Source organism: Balaenoptera physalus, assembly GCF_965194825.1.
Source record: "Balaenoptera physalus genome assembly, chromosome: 3".
NCBI classification, from domain to species: Eukaryota; Metazoa; Chordata; class Mammalia; order Artiodactyla; family Balaenopteridae; genus Balaenoptera; species Balaenoptera physalus.
Window position 1 is genome coordinate 107,287,821 of NC_138890.1, and position 23,523 is coordinate 107,311,343.

Sequence of the window (23,523 nt, forward strand, 5' to 3'; positions counted from 1 at the left end):
ACCATACCACTTATCACATATTATTTGTAGGTGGCATGAGGGGTGGTTAACATTTTAATAGTTTGATAAAATCAACACGTGATGGAAGAAATAAGTTGTCCTCTTACCTTGAACTTAGATGTGGATTGTTTGCAAGACCTAAGGTAGACTAGATTGTAGCCAAATCAAATGGTATTTACGTGTCAAAAGATAGAGAAAATTTTAGATAGGTTTTCGTCTAAAGAAATAGGATTGGAAAGTAGTTTTGTCGTTTGAAAGTCGAGAAAAACAGTTTAAATAGCCAGAATTGGACATACTTATCCAGAACTATTTAGTGTTGGAGTATTTTATACTCTAGAGGGCTGTTTTGTGTATTTCTTCAGACTTCATCTCTACGTGAATGAAATATCCCTCAATGATGCCTTTTGCTTTGAATCACTACGTACCAAGCAGCCTGTTTATAGTTTGACTTCCAGTGTATCATTAAGACAGTAATGGAGTGGAGCACTTAGTGAACTCGAGCATCTGATTCACTTGATAGCTTATGTTTCACTGTATATTAATTGATAGAACTCTTACAAATCTGATTATTGCCAGTCTGTCTGATGTAGAATTGGTTGTACCAGAGAAACATGTTCTATGTGTGTTCTGAATGGCTGAGGATGCAGCCAAGGTGGGAGGCCTGTGGTAGGGTTGTTAGTCCACTTTCTTGAGTTTCCTTCAGCCTACACCTTTTTTGTCAGTGGCTCTAGGATTCTGCCAGTCACTGAAACTAAAGCATCCTGAAATAACCTTTGAGACAATCCTGTTTTATTCTATAGTTGTTTTCCTTCATGGTCAGTCACACTCAAAGTCTGATTGGTTTTCTACTGACCAAGTTTTAGTTTTGTTCTTTCCTTCCTAGTTTCAACTGTTTCTATCTTAGTCTTAGGTTTTCTCTTTAATTGCTCAATATATTGCTATGTCTAATTTTCCTTATATGTTACTTGCATTATTTTATTCTCCTACCCCTGACTGTTTAAAAAGCCTTCCAAGGTGATCTTTATAGACATCTCAGCTCGATCCCTCCTCTTGGTTTTAAAGACTCTTTAACAATCTGAAATTCTGTCTTCATCTGATTTCTCACAATTCTTTGTCATATATTAAAGTCTGCTTTGGTTGAGTTAAGCTTTTTGCTGTCCCATGGTTACTCTGTTCACATTTGTCATTTAGCCTGGAAGTCCCTTCCTTGATTTCAGTTTACTCATCCACTCTATGAAACTTTTGTATTCAATTTTTTGAATTTCTGTAACTGTTGTTCATAGTACTATGCAGTTTTGTGCTCCAACATTGTCTTAATATATTTGTTGTTACCTAATATGATAATCTTGGATTTTAAGTTCTGTTAAGACAGATGGTTTTGTAGTAGTGTCATTCGTTCTTTCAACTCTACTATGTGCCTTGAATTATTCTAAATGTCATTGCTCTGAGTATTTGGGTTATAATAGTGAAACACAGAAGTCCTTTGCCAAGTTTCTAATAATGGCCAGTAAGATATTGGATGTATGTTAGGCAGACAGCCTATATTTGTTAATTAAATTTTTGTTTGCTTTTCTCATTTATGGATATAAATAATTTCTGTAGTGACATAATTTGAATTTATAGATTTTTAACATTGTTTGGCCAAGACCCTAACTCATTTGTCACTATAATATATAATGATTCTATATAGTTCTTATCACCAGCGTAAGAGAGGCTGCACCTCTCCTTCCTGCAGTACTGTTACTACCTTTAGTGCAGTTCCTCCTTTCATACCTGGGCAGTTGTCTTAGTGCTGCCGGGTTAGCCCTCATCCAGTCTTTACATAGGATCCAGAGCAACTTTTCTTAAATACTGATCTGGTCATATTACTTTTCATGGGTTTCCTTATTGTTTTCAGGCTAAATTATAAACCTGTAAGTGTTGCCCTTTAGTATCTGGTTTTGGACTACTGTCATCCTATGTGAAGCAGATATCACTGATGGTTCATCAAGCTGATTCCACCAAGTCTTGACTCATGCTTTACTTTCCATCATCCCCTTTCACAGCTTTTTGCCCTTAGTATTCTCTCTCTCTTCTCTCTTGCTGTGTTCTCATAGAATCCTGTGCCTGTCCTCTCATAACTTTGTATTGTGAGGGTCCATTTACTCTGTTAGTGGACTGGTTGCTCATTGACGGCAGGGACTGTGCTGTTTCTCCCTATTGTGTGCAGGTGGTTCAGTGCCTGTAGTTTGTTACTTGATAAATGTTCATTGAATGCACTGAAACGACTTAGTGCATTCGCTTGGAAATTAGGGGTCTGGGTTCTGGATAAGTCTGTGACTGAGTAGTTCTGTGGTCTTTGCTGTTTGGACCCTGATTTCTTCATTTGTAAATTGTTCAGAGATGGTTTGCTTAAATGCTCAGTGTGTGAATTCTAAGTTTTATGTGAATCTAGATTGAAATAACAAAGTTCACCCCTTCTTTTGTAGTATAAATCATTTGAGCATCTCTAAGAAGTCTGTTTCAACATGTCTAGCTATCACTAAAATATGTAAAAAGTTAAGAAACCGAAAATAGCAACGTCATTGGGTAACAGCCTCTTTCTTTTATTTCCCTTCTTACTTATTCAAGGGGGGTGATAATTAAAACCCTTTGGGTGGTGTGAGTCCCAAGTATATATGCTGACTTGCCTTCTGATGCTAAACAATGTATACTTTGTTTCAGTCTGTTGTCAGCAGCAGAGCTAGTTTAATGAAACAAAACAAAATGTCAACTCCGCTGAGGTTGACATAATATTGTTCCAAGTTTGAATTTTAAAATTGCTGGGACTTCTGTGTTTGATCCCTGGTGGGGGAGCTAAGATCCCACATGCCTTGCGGCCAAAAATCCAAAACATAAAACAGAAGCAATATTGTAACAAATTCAATAAAGACTTTAAAAATGGTCCACATCAAAAAAAATCTTAAAAAAAAAAATTGCAACATGTTTGTTTTTAAGTTTGGGGAGTTTTATTGTCAGTATTGTCAAGCAAGGTAAAATACTGCTGTTTGATATATTTTATTTCTTGGAGAATTGTTTAATTTTCCTTGGTAAGAATTTTTTTAACCTACCCAGAAACGATTACTAACAAAAATTGAAATGATCATTCTTCTGTAGACTAAAGGCAAATAACTTTTTCTTGCTCTTCATGGCCTCAGGTTAATAGATGTGGAAAGGCTGAAACCTAAGTTGCCCCAGTGTTTCACCCTTCTTGGGTGCTTATGAGCTATTTCATAATTGACTTTCCCCAGTTCCAGTTATCAAGAGAATTGGGGCCTAGGGGCAATGAATCCAGACAGAAACCATCTCTTTGGTCAAGTTATTGTTTTGAGGCCCTAATAAAACCATTAAGGCCACTTGGGTCAATGACCCATATGGTTGTGTGTTTGAGAGTTCAGCCATGATGGACTTTATTGTTTCAGCGCATATCTACCCAGTTTAATAGTTTTTTCTTGTGAAATTTATGTTTGTTTATGCTTAAATTTACTTAAGCATTATCTTTTAATTAAAAATAATGAAAAATATTCAGGAAATTTGGTTTTTAAACATTTCAAAAATTCTGTTTCGTATAAACTTAGACATACATAGACATTTAAGTTGGTCAGTGAAGGCAGGTTATTTAAATGGCTTGTTTTTAAATTTCAAATGATTGTGTCTCTTAGTTAATGAATTGAAAACTTTATATTTCAATATGTTAATCCCTGGCATGAACACTGTAATTGTCAATTGTATAGTAATGTCTCAAAAGTTGATCTAAGTTTAGTATTAATAATATATTAAATTGATAACATATAATTCTATAAAATGGTTGCCATTTTGAAAATATATTCCAAGGACTCTTTTCTAAATATGTATGAAAAGGAATAACTTTGGGGACATATATTCCATATAATTTAAAAATTACTTCTCAAAAAATTAGGTAGATTCTTGTACTGGGAAAAAAGCAACATATTTTCTTTCAGTACCACATATATAGTCACCTAACAGCTGATTCATTCTCAGAAAGATTTATTGACTTCTATTAGAAAGTTGGAAGAAAACTTCTATTATATATTTAACCCAGTATATAGATGAGGTTTTGAGAGAGTATTTTCAACTGCATTTAAAAAGATGGAAATGGCATAGTAAGGTAAATGAATGGAGTGAAGTTACACTTTTCCATTGAATGTTTTTTAGTCAAACATTAACTACAACATTGAGAATGATGTTTGCCTTTCTTGGGGTTGATCTCTTTAGTTCCTCCTTTGCCTCAATATACCATCAGTCTCTGAATTCTTCAACAATATCCTTAGAATGCATTTTTCTTCTGAGTACCAGAGATAACCACAGTAATTTAAAGCATCATCATTTCTGGTCTGGATCATTGCAGAAGCCTAGTTGCTATTCTTAATTCTAGTCAGTCCAATTTGCTGATTTTTGTTTGTTTTTGCCTTCACATGGTTTACATTCTTCAGTAGTGGGTTTATCAGCAGTTTATGCTTAGTGATTTGGAGTAAGAGGAGAGAGTTTGGCAAGATGCCTCTTTTCCCCAGTTCATCACAGTCCATCATATATGTATCTTCCAGATCAGTCTTTCTGAAATGCCATTTAATACCTGTAACATTTATTAGGTGTGACTAAGATATGATTTCTGCTATTAAGGAGCTTACACTTTAATAAATTGTTATATATGTTTATGAGAGATTGTCCTAAATGACCTTGAAGATACTGTGATACTATCACATTTCTTTCAAGGCTAGATTGAGGTTCACTTTGTCCACAAAACTTTCCCTGACTAAAAAAATTATCTTTTGCTTTTAAGTCTATAATCTCAAATAGACTAACCTTCTGACCTACTTGCTAATATATTTCTTGGCCTTGTTCTGCCTGAAAGAGTTCTTTGTAGCAGCATTCATTGTATGGAGATTGCAGAACTTCTATCACAATCTACATAGAAAATAGGATAGTAAATTCAAGTGATAGGAAATGTGAAAGAAAAAAGGTAAAAATGTAACCTTTGATGTTAGGTGAATATAAAAGTGGTCTGAATCTTAACCCAATTGGTAGAATTTAAGGCATTAAAATATCCACAGTGAAACCAGAGTTGAGGCAGGTTTCAAAGGCATTTTAAAAACAGTCCTGTTTAAGAGCCATTTTACTTTTTTTTAAAGAACAGTAAGTACATTTTTGTTCCTCTTTTTAAATTAGGTATTTGTTCTTTTACTAATTGATTTATAAGAACTCTATATAATATCTAACAAGCGAATTATCCCTTTGTGATATGAGTTACATATACTTTTTCCCAGTTAGTCTTTTGACATTGTTTATATTGTTTCTCTGTGAATAAATTGGATTTGATTTTTCTTAAAATCTCATATTGTTGGAGCAGTTTTAGGTTCATAGCAGAACTGATCAGAAGGTATAGAGGGTTCCGTATCCACTTCCTGGCATGTGCGCAACCTCCTCCACTATCGACATCCCACATCATGATAGTGCATTTGTTACAGTGGTGTACAGTCGATTGAACAGTTTGTTACAGTCAATGAAACCTGACTTTTTCAAAATTTTTTTGTGTTCTTTTATCACTTAGGAGACATGTCATTTGTTATGGTATGATTCCATTTATTTTGTTTTTTAAATTTATCTTTTATAGAAGTAACATTGGTTATTTTTTTGCAAAGTCTCCTCTATTCTTGAAATTAAAAACAAAGTTATCCCATAATAGTGATAATAATGACAATAACAACAAATAGTACTACTTCATATTGACTGCTTACTCTGTAACAGGCACAATTACTAGCCACAGCTTGATTAGTAGGTAGGTTGAATTATTAGCTTTATTTTATAGAAGAGGAAATAGAGGTACAGAATGTTTGAATAACCTGTCCAGAAGGCATGCAGCTAGTAGATGGCAGATTCTATCCCAGGCAGTTTGGGTCCAGAGTCCATGCTCTTAAACCAGATAAACTATACTACTTTTTAAAAACATTTTAACATTTTTTTAATGCACTTGTTTGGCATATTAGGTTTGAGGTAGGAATTCAACTTTATTTTTGGACTGCTTAGATAGAGGAAGAGCCAACAAAGAGGAGTATAAAGAAATGGTCATCTAGGTGGAAGTAAAGCAAGGGATTTGGTAGATCTTGTTGGGATTCTGCTGAGATTTAAGATAAGGAAGGGTAATTTGGCAAGATGAAGTGATTGTGATTGTAGGTGTTTTATAATGGAATGGGCCGAAGCAGAAGTCAGATGGGAACTGTGTGGGCATATGAGAACATAGAAACAGTGAAAACAAGTCTTTTGCAAAGTGGCTACGTATTTGAAGAAGGGGAGGGCTGTAGAATAAGGGAAAATTATTGGTATTTTTAGAAAGGTGAAAGGTGTTAAAATGCTGATAGGAAGGATTTAAATAGAGAAGAGATTAAGGAAGATACGGGAGGGAAGCTATTCATTGGTTAAGGTTCCTGAAAATCAATGAGAGGATTTGCTCTGAAGCATAGATAGAGGGATTTGCTTTATACTGAAGATGCTCTATTATTTCTAGAGGGTGTGGAAGAAGAAGGGTGCAGATACAAGTGATTGTGAGCTTGTCGGTGGCAAGTGAGAGTTCTCATTTGATGCTGTTGTTTTTCTCTCTGTGAACTGGAAGATGTTCTTTACTGAGTAGAGAGTTAGAAGTTTGGTGAGGGGGATAAATTAGGAGTTAGGGATTAGCAGATACAAATTACTATATATAAAATAGGTAAATAACAAGGTCCTATTGTATAGCACAGGGAACTATATTCAATATCTTGAAATAACCTATAATGGAAAAGAATATGAAAAAATATATATGTGTGTATATATGTATTTATGTATAACTGAATCACTTTGCTGTGATTGTAAACCAACTATACTTAAATAAAAAGAATTTTAAAAAGAAGTTTGAGGGAAGTTGGAGGTGTGAGGAGATGGGAGAAGGTTTGAATTAGGTATTACGGAGAACAAGAGAGGGATTGATGAGAGCAAACTACGGGCATTTTTGGACCTTGTTGAAGGCCCACCCACTGGAAGTTGGTGATGACAGCATGAATTAAAATTTTTTTTCTAGTGACTTTCAGGCCAGTTCTGCTATCACACTTACTATAGTTAATGCTCTTTAGTCATTCACTACCACCCTAGAATTTAAAAAAACGCATACTGCTTTTAGACCTAGCCAAGGTAGTGTTTTAAGTGTGTTGAATAGAGTAACTTTGGAGAAGGATGAAAAAAACAAAATCACCATTTTTCACTTCATTTTGGTACACTTAAGTAATGGAGAACATTTCTTGGGAATAGATTTTGAATGTGTATGCTACTTTAACTTGTAGAGGATTATGAGAGGAGATCACGTATTTTAAGTTTAAACATATGTGGTCTTGAATACCTAAATGGCAGAATAATATGTATTTTAGTAGTAAATCCATCTTTCTTAAAGTATAATTTTCAAAATGTATAGAAAGCTTTTCAGCAATGTCCTCAAATCTAAATTCGTTCATTGTTAAACTTGTTTGTTTGTTTCTTTACACAGGGTGTGATAGGTATACAGCTGGTTGTTACCATGGTGATGGCCAGTGTCATGCAGAAGATTATACCTCACTATTCTCTTGCTCGATGGCTACTCTGTAATGGCAGGTAAGGCAAGGATAGGCTGATTCTGACTGGCACTTTCAAATCTTTGTTTAGTTTACCAGGCTGATTAACCTCCTAGAAGTGAAGTGCTAATTCCAATTTTCTAAAAACATGAAAAAGGAAAATAATGAGGAAAATCTAGCTTCCTTATTTCTCTTACTTGAGATATTAGTAGTTTATCTGTTTAGTACAAAGGTAATAGGGTCATGGTCAAGAATTTAGTCCCTTCCTTCTCTATCCCTTTCTGTCCATGGCCACTGGAACTATCACATGACTTTTCTAGTTACCTTTAATAAAAGTTGGTCAACAAGAGGAAGAGACTGTAAATGGAAGTGCTTAAATATTTTTACCATTGTTGGAAAAAGTGACTCAAAGCACATATCCTATTATTGGTGACTTACTTGAGAGTTTATTATGAGAATTAGGGGCTCTTTGTTTTACTGCAAATAATTTTAAACTTTAATTTAGTGAGGAGGAGATGAAGTTGTTTTGTAGGATTTTAATTTTGTTTACTGCAGTTTAAGCTTACTACTGTCGCCTCCTTCTGCAGAGGAGGTAAGTTACCTTGCTGAAATTTGTACAATAAAAGTATAAAATCAAAAGTAAAGAAGGTAAATATAGGAGGTGTAGTGAGGCAAAAGCAGTAAAACTCTGCATACAGAAATACATGCCACAATCTTGTATAATTATGAAAGGTAAATTATAGATTTGGTACCATGACTATAGTTTTGCTCCAATTATTTGTCTCTAATGAATAACCAAATTCTATTATTGATTTGTATATCAATTTTCTTCTGTTTAGACCGTTGGAAATTAGAAAGCAGTGGATAGCTATTATCCTCGTAATGATTTCATATACTGCAAGACCAATAATAAGCAATTCTATCCATAAAGCTTAAATTTATTTTCTAGTTTTAAGTATATTCTTCTTCTCTAATGCTTTATACTTTTTCCTTATCAGTGTTTAAATATAGGAAAATATTATTTAGACTGCTTAAAAAGTTTTTTTGAACACTGATAGGCACACACATGTGTGTGGAATGTGTGAGAGAACAGCAGTTTAAAAATGTATATTTTATTAGCAAAGTAAACAATGACTGAAGTTTTAGTGAAGTTAAATAAAAGCTTCATCAAAGCTATTTATTTTATTTTATTTTTTTTTTTAAGAAATTCACGTTCTTTTATTTATTTATTTATGACTGTGTTGAGTCTTCGTTTCTGTGCGAGGGCCCCCCCTAGTTGCGGCAAATGGGGACCACTCTTCATCGCGGTGCGCGGGCCTCTCACCATCGCGGCCTCTCTTGTTGCGGAGCACAGGCTCCAGACGTGCAGGCTCAGTAATTGTGGCTCACGGGCCCAGTTGCTCCGTGGCATGTGGGATCCTCCCAGACCAGGGCTCGAACCCGTGTCCCCCGCATTGGCAGGCAGACTCTCAACCACTGCGCCACCAGGGAAGCCCCATCGAAGCTATTTATAAGTGAAAAAAGTAAATCATCTGTGACTAGTTTTTAACTATGTACGTTTATGCCCTGTGCAACCTTGCTTCCTTTTTTTGCTTAGGAAAAACCCTTTTTTGTAGATCATGAAAGGGTGAACATCTGCTGGGCAAATACCATTAATTCTAAATAAAAGGAATCTGAATTAATAAACTAGGTAAAATACATATTAAGGTAGCTTGTTTTCTACTAAGAATTGCACATTTCTAGATTTTTGTTTATGATGAGTCTCCAGGGAGACTTCCAGGTCTCTTTTGGCTTTAAAGATCTTTGCAGTCATGTCCCTTTTTAGTCTATAGGCAACTTCTACTTTCTTACGTAATCTGCAACGCATTTGTTTCTATAAAACTAAAATTTCAGAGCTTGAAAACTGATTCTCTTTGTTAATATTGGAACAATATATTTAAAATCTTTACTCATTTGACAAGTATGTGTCATAAGTATATATATTGCTAATTTGAAGAGGAGCTCAACCTTCAAAAATAATCGTGAAGTTGATGTTTTTTGTGATCTTGATTTGCTTTTATAAATAGATTAACTTTAGTGGTAATTAATGCTGTCTCTAATTCCAAATCAGGTTCCAAGGATACCAATCAGGATTTTCTAGTAATAGTTACTCTTCTGCTGTAGTTAGTTTCATTTCCTTTCTGTTTTTGTTTGTTTTGCTCTGTGTTCTTAAGATCATCTATTTTTCTTTAATATTAATTCTGAAATTTTTAGGTCATGAAGCTATATTGCTCAATGTTGCCTAACTCTGTTGAATAAGAATATTGATTTTATCATTTTGGGATCATTATTGTTTTGCCAACCTTTTGTGATATGAAATGATACTGTTTTAATATTAAGAAAATCTAAAATCTCTTCTAAATTGCTCATGTAAAAATATTATTGATCAGAAATGACAGTTTGCATTTTAAACCATATGATGTTGCTGAGTTGAAGGAGAAAGATCTGAGGGCCTTCTTAGATTATCAGCTCTAAAATACTTGAAGAAATTTAAAGGGAGAGGCTTATGAGGACTTTTAAATTTATGAATAGTGTAGGATGGTTTGGGAGTGACTATATTGAATAGCTATTTAATAGAACTATTCAAGTGAATAGATGTGTAGATACCACGATAGGTTAATCATGGGTATGACAGAAGAAACTTCTTTTTAGTTTCGGTATCTGTCGACTTAATATTTATTCCACTAGTATCATATCTTCAAATTGTAAGTATTCATATTTTTCTTAAAAGTTATGGCTTCTCTTTATCATGTAAATTAGTTTCTGTCCATATCTCTCATCAACCTCTGTCTCTTTTAGAATGGAAGGTGTGAAGTGACACCTGTTTGTATTATGTTGACTTAATGAGTAAGCCTGCCTATTTCCTGAAGAAGTCAGTACCTTGAAGGAATTAGCAGTTTTTGCTTATAAATTAACCTGCTGATTTTTTATATTAAAAATTGACTGGTTTTCTAGCTCTTGTTAAATAACATTTATATATTGTAATTAGTATTGTAGATAATCTAGTTTTCAAAAAAATAATGCATAGTCTTTAGCCTGGTTTAATTCCGTTAATATTACCTTTACAATGTTATAGAACTTTGTACTGATAAAATTTTTATTTCTGTTATCTCATTTGGATCTCTACACTCTGAACTGGAAGAAGAGATGTATTGGGATATGTTATGACCTCATAAATCTTGGTGTCTGAACTTAATAAAAGTTTCTCACTCAGTTCCTCAGACAGGAATCAGGGTCAAATGGGGGTACCTGAGAGGGGTCAGGCAGCTCTCTGTGTAGATCCTTCACAAAATGATGATTCAAGGATTCAGCTATCCTTCAGGTGGTTACTTAGGGATTCTAGGCTTCTTCTGTCTTGTGGCTCCTCTGTTCCTTCTGCTGCTTTGGAGTCCTATTAGATGCTATGCCGGTTGGCAAGTAGAGAGAGAGTGGGCTGTGGATTTTTCAGGAGATTCTAGGGGCCAAGCTTAGAAGTAGATATATCATTTTTGCCCACATTACATAGTCTGGAGCCATATGACTGGTTCAGGCCAAAGTGCACAACAGGCTGGGAAATACACTTTTCATTGTACCTAGGAAGTAAAAGCAGGATGGGTAAGTGCCTAGTCCTTCTTTGCTGTAGGTGATATTGTCTCCATTTTTACAGATGAGAAAATTTTAGCTTTACTCCTGTTCACATACTGAAAAATGAAACAGATCCAGGCCTTTTATGCTGGAAGTCTGATTCATAGTCTAGTAATTATTTGATTTATGACTGCTCATCAAATTCCAGACCCTTGTCCTGGAGCGGACATACTTGAACCAAGGTTTGAATTTGGTGGAGGTGAACTTTTCCACAACCACTGTGACTTCTGCTGGCAGTTTATAGAGTAATTTATTGAAGGTTTTCTTTTTTCTACCTTTTTTCCCTAGCTGTGCTTAGCCTTCTAGTAGATATCCTCAGATTATAAGCAGTATATGGTTTCTCTTTACTTACTTACTTTTTACTTATTTTTCTGGCTTCTCTAGGATTACAGTCACCCTTTATTCTAAGTTAAAAGGCACATCAGCATTTTTCTGATTACCAAAAGCATGCTAAGTGTGAAGAAGAGTTTAAGAAATATCATCTGTTAAAACTATACCTCTCCTCACCATTTGAGATTAAATTTATTCCACATTACTAAATTATAATTATTTTGTATTGCATTCTTCCAGTTTTTTAATAGATAAATGTTTTTCTTCTAGAAAATGTTATTCTCCTTTTTTTACATGCCTTTTTATATAACTGTCAGACTGTTGAGGCATTCCTGCTTTAACAAGAATTTAAGCAGCAAAATTTTTCTTGCCATAACCTGTGAGCAAGTATTACTGACCTTGAAAAACTCAGGTGTGAAGAGTCTAGTGCTCTTAGGTTGCTCTACTCTTCCCTTCCTCCCCAAAGGAAAGAAAAATTGTGGAAAGTTGGTTTCTCTTTACCTTTACTGTGAATTGCTTTCCCTAACGCAAGGAACATTCGTTCTAACCATTGCTCAGGTTGCCTAAAGACATTAGTTCTTTATCATGTCCAGCATACCACTGATTTGTAGCCAAAGTATTCTCTACTTTCTAATGTAATTAAAGTTCCTTTTTGTTTTGAAGTTTGCTTGGCCCCTCTTTTCATGGAGAGGTAAGTGATAGGTTACATTCTTTGTACATTTGAATAGTGGGTTTTGCATGAGGAGTAGGATTTTGCTTTTTCTCCTTTATAGCTTCCTTGCTGAACCTGCTTTCCATTTTCCTGATTGTTCAGCTCAAACCTTATGCATTTTTCTCTACCCCTTTATTCTCCTAGGCTCTCACTTTGGTCAGCTACTTCCCTTCATATGTCCCTGACTCAAAATATATTACGGTTGGATTTATTCTGATTTTGTCTCATCCTATATTGGGTAAAGAAGGTGTGAAAACACCCTATTCAATTGCTCTTAACTCTTTTTGCCTGTTGCGGGATCCAAGAATTGGCAAATTCCCTTTGGTGAGAGAAACCTACTATTCAAATGCACAGTAGGTGGGACCTATGACCTAAGGGAAAGGTTTAAACCTTAAGCTACTACCCTTATGGAATGCCTGAGTCCTTGCTCTCCTGCCTTAGCTGTCTTAACTTCCAGTTCCAGAATGTCATGATATTCTAGTAAATTTTCCAATAAATAACAAGAGAATGTATATGTATAATAAATGATATTTTAGTTACTTGTACTGAAAGGTTTTCTAGGTTTTAGGTGGTGTTTGTTTTCCCTTAAGTTTTTTTTTTTTCACTTCTAAATTATTATTTAGAGATTTAGAATGGAGACTAAATCTATGTTGTGGCCTATGTTGTGAAAGAGTTTTGTATGATTATTTATGTATTAAAGCTTTTTTTTAGCTTTCTCTCAATACTAAGCTTTTCCATATTTGTTCATGTTCAGATTTTCATTTTAAATTTCTGAAATTTTTACTTCTGAAAAATTTTTAAGTAGTTTGCTTTAAATGGCATTGCTGCTTAAATTTTTTTTTGAAGAATCTGGGTCAGTACATTCTGTATTTTCTGGTATATGTTTTTTCAGTGCTCTTGAACTGCCTTAGTAAGAAAGGTTGTAGCCTGATATTACTTTATGTAAGAGGTTTATGCAAGAAAATTATTGAAAAATTATTTCAGTGATTTAGTGGAGTATAACACCAAGTTGGCTTTGTTATCTGAGACACTGCTGACAGTCTGAATATAAGTGAAAATAGCCAAAGTAAATGTCATAAAATACAATTTAACTTAAATGCAAGAGGTTCAGTTTTGTAGTGAGATTCTACTAATACTTACTCTTTTTTAATTTTTTTCTATTACTAACACAATACATGCCTATGATTTAGAAAAAAGATGGTAAATTGATAAAAAGGAAAAATAAGAGGTAGCAAACTATATTCCTCTCAGCTAAAGACAATCTCTGTGTAAATTTTGTTGTATTTCTTTCTAATTTTTTCTATTCATATTTTCTCCTCATGGATGTGATTATTTCATGTGTAATTTTTACATCATGCTTCTTTTGCTTAACATAAAGCATTTTTCTCTAATTGTGTTTTTGTAACCATTATTTAACATCGAATCTAAGGCTGATAAACTTTTATATCTGTCTTCTAAGCCCATATTTGAAAGGCCTAGTGCATCAGAGGCAAGCAAATTGCAAGTCATTTTGCAAAGGAAAAGATCAAAAATTGAGACCAGAACTTAAAGTTTAGTAGATGGGAATCATATGATATGAAATCAAACTGTGTATGAAGCACTGACTGTTGAAGAAAATTGTGCAACTGTACCTTTAGGTTTTACTTTGAATTCATGTCCTTAGATGGCTACTCCATGCTACCTGGCAGTCTTTGTGTGTTCTACTTCTCAGACAGCTTTTTCAACCCAAATCCTCTCTTCATTTATACATGCCTGCCTCAGCCTCACTCTAGGCTCTTGAAACCAGAGCCTGTCACTCTCATCTTCATGCCATCAAACCCACAACCCTAGTTACACGTGCAGCCTCTCTTTGTTTTTTTTTTAATGTTTATATATTTTAATTTTGGCCTATGGAGGAGGTATCCTGCTATCAAGACCTAACTCCAGCATTTATGATCTATATCCCATTCCCTCTAACCTTCACCCTGACTTTTTTTCTTTGGCCATTTCCTCTCTTCTTTGCCGTTAATTGTTTCCTTTCTGTTGGATTATTCCTGTTAGCACACTTTTTTTAAGGTCTCCCATTAAAAATAATAGCAACAAAAAATAAACAAGAGTCACAACTCTGCCTCCCTTCCTTCTTAAAAAACAAAGCCCCTCCCATATCTATTCCTTAGTTTTGGGCCTATTTCCCTGTTTTCCATCAATGCTGAATTTGTTACATACTTGTCCTCATAAACTTGATTTTCCCACTTCCTTATTAACTATTTAGCCTTCTACCATGTTTTATTTTCCCCTTAGGTGATGTTATTCATGCCTATAGATTTAAATACCACAATTATATAATAGCCCCAGGTTATCTGTGAGCTCTAGATTCTAATATACAGTAGCCCTCTTGATATTTTCACTTCATGTCTCATAGGTACTTAAAAACTCAGCATGTTTAAATTCTTGATTTCTTCCTGCTCTACTCTATGTCAGAAAATGTACTACCATCTTCCTCAAATCAGAAATGTAAATATCATCCTTCATTCCATCCTTTCTTTCCATTCCTTACCTTACAAGAACTGTTGATAATGAAATATATTTCCGTGCTATTCTTGCCTTGTTCTAATTCACAGAGCAGTAAAAGAAATCTTAAAATGTAAATCAAGTTATTTCTCTTGCTTTGAAACCATTATTTTAGCATAAAATCTACACTCCATGTGGACCCAAGAGGCTTTGCGTGACCTGTTCCCTGTTATCTCTTCAGCCTCCCTCATGTGTTTCTCCTTGTACATGGTGCTACTGCCTCCTTGCCCTTTTGGTTACTGCATTGTTCTGAGTTGTTTCATGCTTTTGTGCTTTTGGACATACTCTTCTCTGCCTGGAATGCTCTCGCACTCCATTCTTATTCTTTAGTTTGCTGGGCAAATGTCATCTCAGGTTTTGTAACCTAATACCTTAAGGCTTGTCTCTTTCTCACTACATATTTGATTCTTTTGTGTAGTATCCAATATATGATGTTTGTCTTTTCAAAAATTGGTTAAATTCTGCCCCAACTGAAATATAAACATCAAGAAATCAGGGACTTTGGCTTTGTTGTGGGTGATTATATCTCCATTGCCTGGCAGAGTACTTGACCGTAGTGGGCTCCATAAATGTCTGATAAATCAACGGGTGGATAGATGAATGGGTAGATGGATAGATAGATGAGTAACAGACTGGAAGTGTCCCTGAGAGCACTCAGTACTTTTAGATTCTAGCTTTGAACAGTAATTGTTACTAATGAAGATGACCTGAACGTAATAAATGCAATTCATTTTAGAAAAATGGATTCACAAAATAAGATTAAACAAGGCTTGAGAATATTTTAAAAGAAAGTGGGTCCTAGAAAATGTAAGGATCTTATAATATTTTATTATTACAGGACTCTAAATGTAACTTAAGTTTTCCTATAGTACTAAGAGTCTTTCATTGATAATTATTTCTCAAAGAAATAAACAACTAATTTTAGTCTTTATAAATGATTTATTGCTTATGTGTTCTCCTAAATGTTATACAGTCAATTCTCATTATTTGTAGATTCTCTACTTGTGATTTGCCTACTTGCTAAAATTTATTTGTAACCCCAAAACCCATACTTGTGGTGCTTTCAAGGTCATTTATAGACATACGCAGAATGGTAAAAAATTTGAGTGGCCTGTTCCCAGCTGAGGCCCAGGTTCCTAGCTGAGGCCTTCTTGCTGTACCTCTCATATTGTAAACAAGTATCCTTTTTGTGGTCTATTTAGTGCCATGTTTTTCATATTTTTGCTTTTTGTTGGTGACTTCGCTATTTAAAATGGCCCCCACATGTAGTGCTGAAGTGCTTGATATCTAGTGTTCCTAAGCGCAAGAAGGCTATGATATGCCTTATAGAGAAAATTCACTAGAAATATTCACAGAAATCAGGAAAATACTGTACTTATGATTACAGTTATTAGAAAAGCTTTGCTCACGCATGAGTTTTATTACTGTTGGCCATGAATTTAATATTAGTGAATCAACAGTATATATTAAACAAGGTACTACTTTAAACAGAAAGACACATAAAACAAGGGTATGTATTGATTGATTGATGAAGATGTTGTGACCAGAGGCTCGTGGGAACCTAACCCTGTATTTCCCCTAGGAACAATGGTTCAGTGTTCGCGGCGACTTTATAGAACATAACTACCGCGAATAACAAGAATCGACTGTAAGTTAAAATTCTGGACTTCAATCGAAATTTCAGGAAGTGCCTCCTTACCCGTGTTAAGTATAGTTTAGGGAATTTTGGGTTGGGATAGATATATTTTATTGTAAAACCCTTAAACTAAGAGGAGAACTGAATTCATTCATTGATCCTTTTTGAGCACTTACTATATGCCAGTCACTGTACTAGTTTTGAAGTATACAAAAACAAGTAAGTCATAAAATCTTCACTCCAAGCATCTGTCAGCTAGCGGAATATTCCATTTTAACCTAACCGGTCTGATACCAACTGCAAATCAATTTTGACACTGACTACCTGGAGTTAGCACAGATCCCACAGGTTAAAGGCAAAGTCCTCCATTAGAATGCCTAGGCTTCAGATGCCAGCTGCAAGTTCTTTGGATCCCTGGGCCATACTTCTGACAACCAGCTACTGGCTACCAATTTGGGCGTTCCCATGACCCCCTCAGGTTCAATAATTCTGTATAACAACTAGAACTCAGGAAAGTGCAGTGATTACAGTTTTATTATAAAGATTACACATCGGATGGCGTTTGGGAAGGAGCAGTTTCCATGTCCTGTCCCTGTGGAATCAGGGCATGTCACCCTTCAGGCACTTTAGTGTGTTTAACAGCTAGGAAGCTCCTCTGAGCTTCGGTGTCCAGAGATTTTATGGCGTTTCATTACATAGGCATGATTTTTAATCAATGGCCACGTGATTGAACTTAATCTTCAACCCACTTCCTCTTCTTGGAGGTGACCTGGCTGAAAGTTCCAACTCTAATCATGTGGTTGGTATTTCTGGTGACCTGCCTCCCTTCCCAAAGCTATCTAGAGGTCCCCCCTGAGTCCCCACATTAGCATAATAAAGACTCCCTTATCACTCAGAAAATTTCAAGGGCTTTTGAAACTCTGTGCCAAGAAATGGGGACAATGACCAGGTATATTCTTTATTATACCACAGAGAGACTGCCTTATAAACCATCAAAGGTAAATTAGGAGTTTGCCAGTAGTAGCATAGGTGTTTACAAGCAGAGAGAAGAATATATGCAGAAATGCCAAGGGATGAAAGAATTTGTGGAATAAAGGTCATTTAGTCTAGGTAGAATGTCATGTACAAAAGGAGAATTCTTGAAAGTGAGTCTGGTGAAGCAGACAGTAGTCAGATTGTGAAAGGCTGTGAAAATAGGAGGTCACAAACTCTATATTTGGCCTTGTAATGTGTGTTTTAGTTTTAATGCAAACGTTTAAACGTATACAATGAATATAGACAGAATAATATCGTGAATATATAACAAATATAATAGCTCCTGTATATTCATCACAATAGCTGGTAGCCAGTTTGTTTCATCTATGCTCCCCTTCATCTCTCCTTCCCCCCAACATTATTTTGTAGCAAATATTATTATTATTTCATTCGTAGATATTTCAGTGTATATCTCTAAAATATATGAGCTTTTAAAAAATTTGTATAATCCCATTATTACAGTGAAAAATTTTTAACAATAATTTCTTTACATCATTAAATATCCAGTTATTACTCAAATTGCCAGTATTTTTAAAACAGCAAATCAGCAGTATTTTTAAAACAGCAGTATTTTTACAACCGCAAATCAGCGGTAGCATTTTTTAAAAATTGGGGTATTTCACTTTAAAAATCTAGATTTTTGTGGTTGAAAACTTGAAAGATCTATCAATACTAGGTGTCTTGTTTCTTTTTTATAACAGCAGGACCTTGGTCAGAGTCCTTGCCTAACTGCCTTACTCACTGCTTTACTCTGTGAGGAGTCTTGGAAAGGATTTACGCAGGCATATATAGCTTGATACGATTTGCATTACGGAAAAATAAATAAAGGTGGGATCAGAATGCATTTTAGTCCAGGGGAAAGGAAGGGGAGGTTTGCCATAGTCAGAGCTAGAGAGGAAGATACGCTGAACTAAGGTCCTTTCAGGGAAGTAGGCAAGTTTAGAATTTTAAGAGTTAAAGAACCAAATTAATGATAATATGTGGAAAGGGCATGTTGAAGGTAAAACCCAAATATCAAATTTAGGTGGCCGGCAGATAGAAAGTTCAGGTGAGACAGGAAATTGAGAATGAGCAGGTGGGGGCTTGGGAAGGAATAACAATGACTTGTTTGGCTGTTTTGACTGGCTGGTGGGGGTAATAAATACAGTCAGTTGTTTTTGGAGCCCTAACTGAAGAGGGTTAGCTATAGCCAAGAGTATAAGGGTTTTGTAAATACAGCAATTCACTTGAATCCTTATAAGGGTTTTGTAAATACAGCAATTCACTTGAATCCTTATACACATAAAGTTCGCAAATTCTCCAACTAAATTAAAGGGAGGAAAGAAAGAAAAGGAAAGCAAAGACTACTTGTAGTTTTGAGGGCATTCAAAGGACTCTCTTTTTAAGACAAGTAACAATTCCTTCCGTGTAATGGGTGGAGAATTCTAATGTGCTTCTGTCAGCTTGCCTGCAGAGTTTGTTAAAGTAAGCCAATATGATCTTAATATAGATATTAATACACTGTCAGTTGTGAGAAAATTACCTACAAACAACATTGCAGGGTCTGGCATCTAGTAAGTGCTGGTAAGTGGTTGCTGGATTTGAAACTAAACCTTTTAAGACTTAAGCAGTAGTATCTGTTTCATATTAAAGTTTTTCACCTGATATTTCCCTGCAGTGTCTTCACAATTAGGAAACTCAAATATTTGTTGAATAAGTGAATAATTCTGGTGATCTTAATTCTTTATTTAAAAGAATTACTTTTCTCTTAGTTTGCGTTGGTATCAACATCCTACAGAAGAAGAATTAAGAATTCTTGCAGGAAAGCAGCAAAAAGGGAAAAGCAGAAAAGATAGGTAAGTTATATTGCCAAGCTTGTAAGGTGTCAAATATTTAATAGAATTTATGTAAATATATTTTGGTACTTTGGTTAAAGGAACATTTACCGATTATGCTATAAACAGTTGGTAGATCTGAGGTCAAAATCCATGATCTAAAATAATATTGAATTACCCTTTAAGAGCACCCAATGTGTAGTAATCTAATATATAAGCACAAAAGTGATTACTTTACTTAAGAATTGTTAGTGGGGGATTGAATAGGGGAGACCTGTAACCCATGTCTTTACAACTCATTTAAAGATACCAGTTGGTCTGGGTTCTTTTCCAGATTTTGCTACCACTCAGATACTGGGCAAATTCATTTGCTTTTTACCTCTGTTTTCTCATTTTTTAAATAAAAGGGGTGGACAGTATTAACTTCTTAGGTCCCGTCAAGCTCTTGAATATTATACTTAAAGTTTCTGAAGAAAACTGCCTGCTAATAAACCTCACTGAATAGACCACAGCAGCCTCATCTGTGAAGTAGAAGGACCAAACATAGTAATTGTGAAAGATTCTTCCAGCTTTAAAATTTTGTACCCCTATTTATATTGAATTTTCAAGGAAAGTGCATGTTAGTTAGCCTCTCTAAATGGGCCTTAGTTTCCTTAGCTGGGGAGGACTTCTTAGGCTCTGATTCTGTGATTCTAATATATTATAAAATGTCAGTGACAACATATTGTCACCAAATTCCTCATGTATATCATAAAAATTCTGTTAACGTGGGCTAATGGATATATGGGTGCTAAAAAAATATCCTTTGAAGATTATTGATTATTGATTATTTGACATGAAATTGGAAGTTTGAAAAGACTGTCTTTTCTGATCTTGCTACCATTTTCTTTTTCACTTATCATTACAAATATACCTTGAAGCTCATTGGAATATTAAGTACAAATCCTCCTTCTCTGTATTCCAGTGGTTATGTTCTTTAATAAAATATTTCTGCCTAATATTATAATTTTCAAAACACTTTTACACAGTCTTATTTAATCCACACAGTAACCCTAAATAGTCACTGTAATTTAATTTATGTTTTACTAATGAGGAAGCTGTTGATCAAAGAAGTTAAATGAGTTGTTTAAGTTCACATAACTATTAGGAGTCAGGATTTTAATCCAGGTCAGTTTTTAGTTTCTGTGTTTCTTTTTAACTATTCCACATTTGCCTTTTCACAGCTACCATAGTCAACATTTGTAAAACTTAGTTATGTAGTACAGTATTTATTTTATAAACATTTGAATTCTTATTATATGCCTTGTCAATAATTTTGTTATTTTTACAATAATTTTTATATGTTGAAAATGCTTTACGTTTACAGAAAGATGCACTAACAACACTATTCTGTTTTAGTAGCAATAATTATTATTTGATTTATTGACGTGAATTAAAATTTTTACTGAGGTTTTCCCAGTTTATACTTACTCAAGAACAAATGCGAAATTGTTTCTTGTTATTATAATTATTGTTACTGAAAGTTTATTGCTTTTGATTTATGTTTGTGTTTAAAAATTAAATTTGGAAATAATACACATGTACCTGAAGAATTCTGTTGCTGTCCTCCATCCATGATTCTTAGTAAAAGCAACTCTGAGCTAGCCTTTCACATTTCAGAATTTCTCATGCACATAAATCTTAATGTATTTTTTCAGCTCTGACTTGCTTATAGCTACAGGTCTGTTTATATGTATGTGTGTGTGTACGTGTATAATTTCAAAGTGAAATGCATTTTGTCTTCATTTCCTTTTGCTCTTGTGCCTAAGGAAAGAGATGTTAGGGCTGTCTTTAAATCTATAGGAGAGAGCAGAAAAAATGGGGTGCAGTGCTAAGCTAGCAATCAAGGTTTTGTTTCTGTCACTAGTTTAGGTAACTCTTTCCTTGGTAATCTGTATATTCTCATAATAATTTACATCCATATTTTGTAGTTCCCCTTTTAAAAACTACTTTTGAGTGCCTTATGTCCTTTTTGATGAAATATTAGAAGTTCTTCTTTTTCACTGTGAAATTTATAACCTCATTTGTAGTTAGTTTGATACAAACACTTGAATAACAGTGAGGGTAACTTGTTTTCTGTGTCACTTGTCTGATTTTTATAGGAAATATAATGGTCACATTGAAAGTAAGCCACTAACCATTCCAAAGGATATTGATCTCCATCTAGAAACAAAGTCAGTTACAGAAGTGGATACTTTAGGTAAGGGAAATCTGGGTAAAGTGTTCTGTAAATCTCAGTTTTATATTATGCTAGTGAAAGTACTTTATCTATTGTTGTTAGATTTTTTTGTTTGTTTTCCTAATCATTAAGTCCATTATATAGACTGAAATCTTTCTCAGAGCTTAGAAGCTCAAAATGACTTCATCTGAATTGAATTTGTCTTTCTATCCACCTAACTTGTAGTAAGCCTTATTTTCCCCATTTTTTAGAAGAGGCTGTCTTACACAGGTTTGTTACACAGTTTTCGTTTATGTTGAGATTACAGTCAGTTATCATTATCTCAAATTCTATTCTAAATTGTCATCTATACCAGTTAACTCGTTTTATAGTGTTGCTTGCAGAAATGCATTTGTATGTTTGTATTAAACTACCTGTATTTACAACAGTTCAACTTTATGCTGCATTTAGTGGAAAGGAAAGTGGTTTTAGTATGATGAATTAGATTAGGAATAGAAAACTTTATTCAAGATTTATTTTTACCCATTGGATATCTCTGAATAAGTCATTCAATTTTTTCCCTGTATATCGGTGTTTATAATTGTATAATAACTATGATGACTTTAAATTTAAAATGAAATTTATATGAAATTATCCAGATCCTAAAAGAGAAAGGCATCTAAGGTGATATTGTTTAGAACACTAGTTTTCAAACTTGGCTGAATGCCAGAATCACTTAAGCAGTTCTTTAAAAATAAAGATACCCCCATACCTAGCCTTGGAGATTCAGTAAATCTAGACTGGGTGCTGGGAATTTGTACTTTTTAAAATGTTCCACGTGGTTCTGATTTTTTTTGACCAGGTTTGAGAACTAATGGTTTACATGATAAGTGAGGAATTAAAATAACACATTTAAAAAAGTAGTTTTGGTAATGCTGTGTAATGTATCATTATGTAATTTGGTCCTTCTTGGGTTAACTCATACCACCTCAGAAAAACCTTAATAGATTCATTTAAGCATCTCATAAAGAATTATTTTGTGATACAAGGTGGCTTCAATACATTTGAAAGTCGATTCTACATTTACAAAGATTGTATGTATATATATGGAAAGGGTGTCCTAGAAAATGTCAGTGAGGAACAATATAAATCAGTTGTCTGGTGTCACTCAGACTGTTGAGACTGGTTATGTCATCCTCTTTTTTCTTTTTAACTATTTTTCATGCAAAATTTAAAACATGTAAAAGCACTTGAACTTTCTGATTAGTTGTCCCATTTGTTTTATTAATCCTGTATGTGTGCTTACTTGTACAAGAATACTTATACACGTTTCCTGATTTCTAAGAGAATTTTTTATTTTTACTAATAACTAATGTTTATTGAATAGTTATCAGCTAATTAACCTTAATAATAGTTTAAATTGAGTACTTAGCAGACATTGTTATTAAGTACTTTATTTGTATTAACTTGCCCTCACAGTTCTGTGAGGTATGTAACTGTTATTGACTTTTTTTTTTTTTAGCTCGTTAGATAGAGGAGTTAAATAACTTGACCAGGGTTACACACTGAATGTGGTAGAGCCATTTAGTGAGAATTAGGCTATTTAAATAAACTTTAAAAATTGAAGTTAGGGATAATGTGGCTTCAGCTTATTCAATATTTTGTTTTACTTTTACAATTTGGAGAACTAATTGCAAATGGTACTAGTTAAACAACTGGTCACATAACATTAAGATCATTGTAGTTAATCAGAATAACAGAGAGATATTTTATTTATATTTATATTTATGTAATCATCCATGATTGCATGCTCTGTGTCTGTGTTTAGGTAAAAGTAGAAGGTTTTCTGCCTGAACTTTAGGTACTCTCAGGAGGTTAATGCAAACCACTGGGATTGATGAACTCTCAGTTTTCTTTTTATTCCAATATTCTATTGAGAGGCATGTATATAATTACATTATTGAATACAGAAAGAA

At 34.2% G+C, this 23,523-nt stretch overlaps 1 protein-coding gene across 9 annotated transcripts in view; it reads left to right on the forward strand.

Moving 5' to 3' along the window:
* Window positions 1–23,523, forward strand: part of TMEM161B (transmembrane protein 161B) — a 69,681-nt gene that overhangs the window by 13,369 nt on the left and 32,789 nt on the right. For 3 of the 9 annotated variants that reach the window (XM_082458133.1, XM_082458134.1, XM_082458135.1), the window contains exons 2-4: window positions 7,547–7,650; window positions 19,288–19,371; window positions 21,492–21,589. In XM_082458133.1, the coding sequence (XP_082314259.1) occupies window positions 7,547–7,650; window positions 19,288–19,371; window positions 21,492–21,589 (286 nt within the window). Of the gene's footprint in view, window positions 1–7,546; window positions 7,651–12,459; window positions 12,669–16,447; window positions 16,514–19,287; window positions 19,372–21,491; window positions 21,590–23,523 lie in introns of those variants that run through there. The other 6 variants (XM_082458138.1, XM_082458140.1, XM_082458137.1 and 3 more) reach the window with 5 other exon arrangements.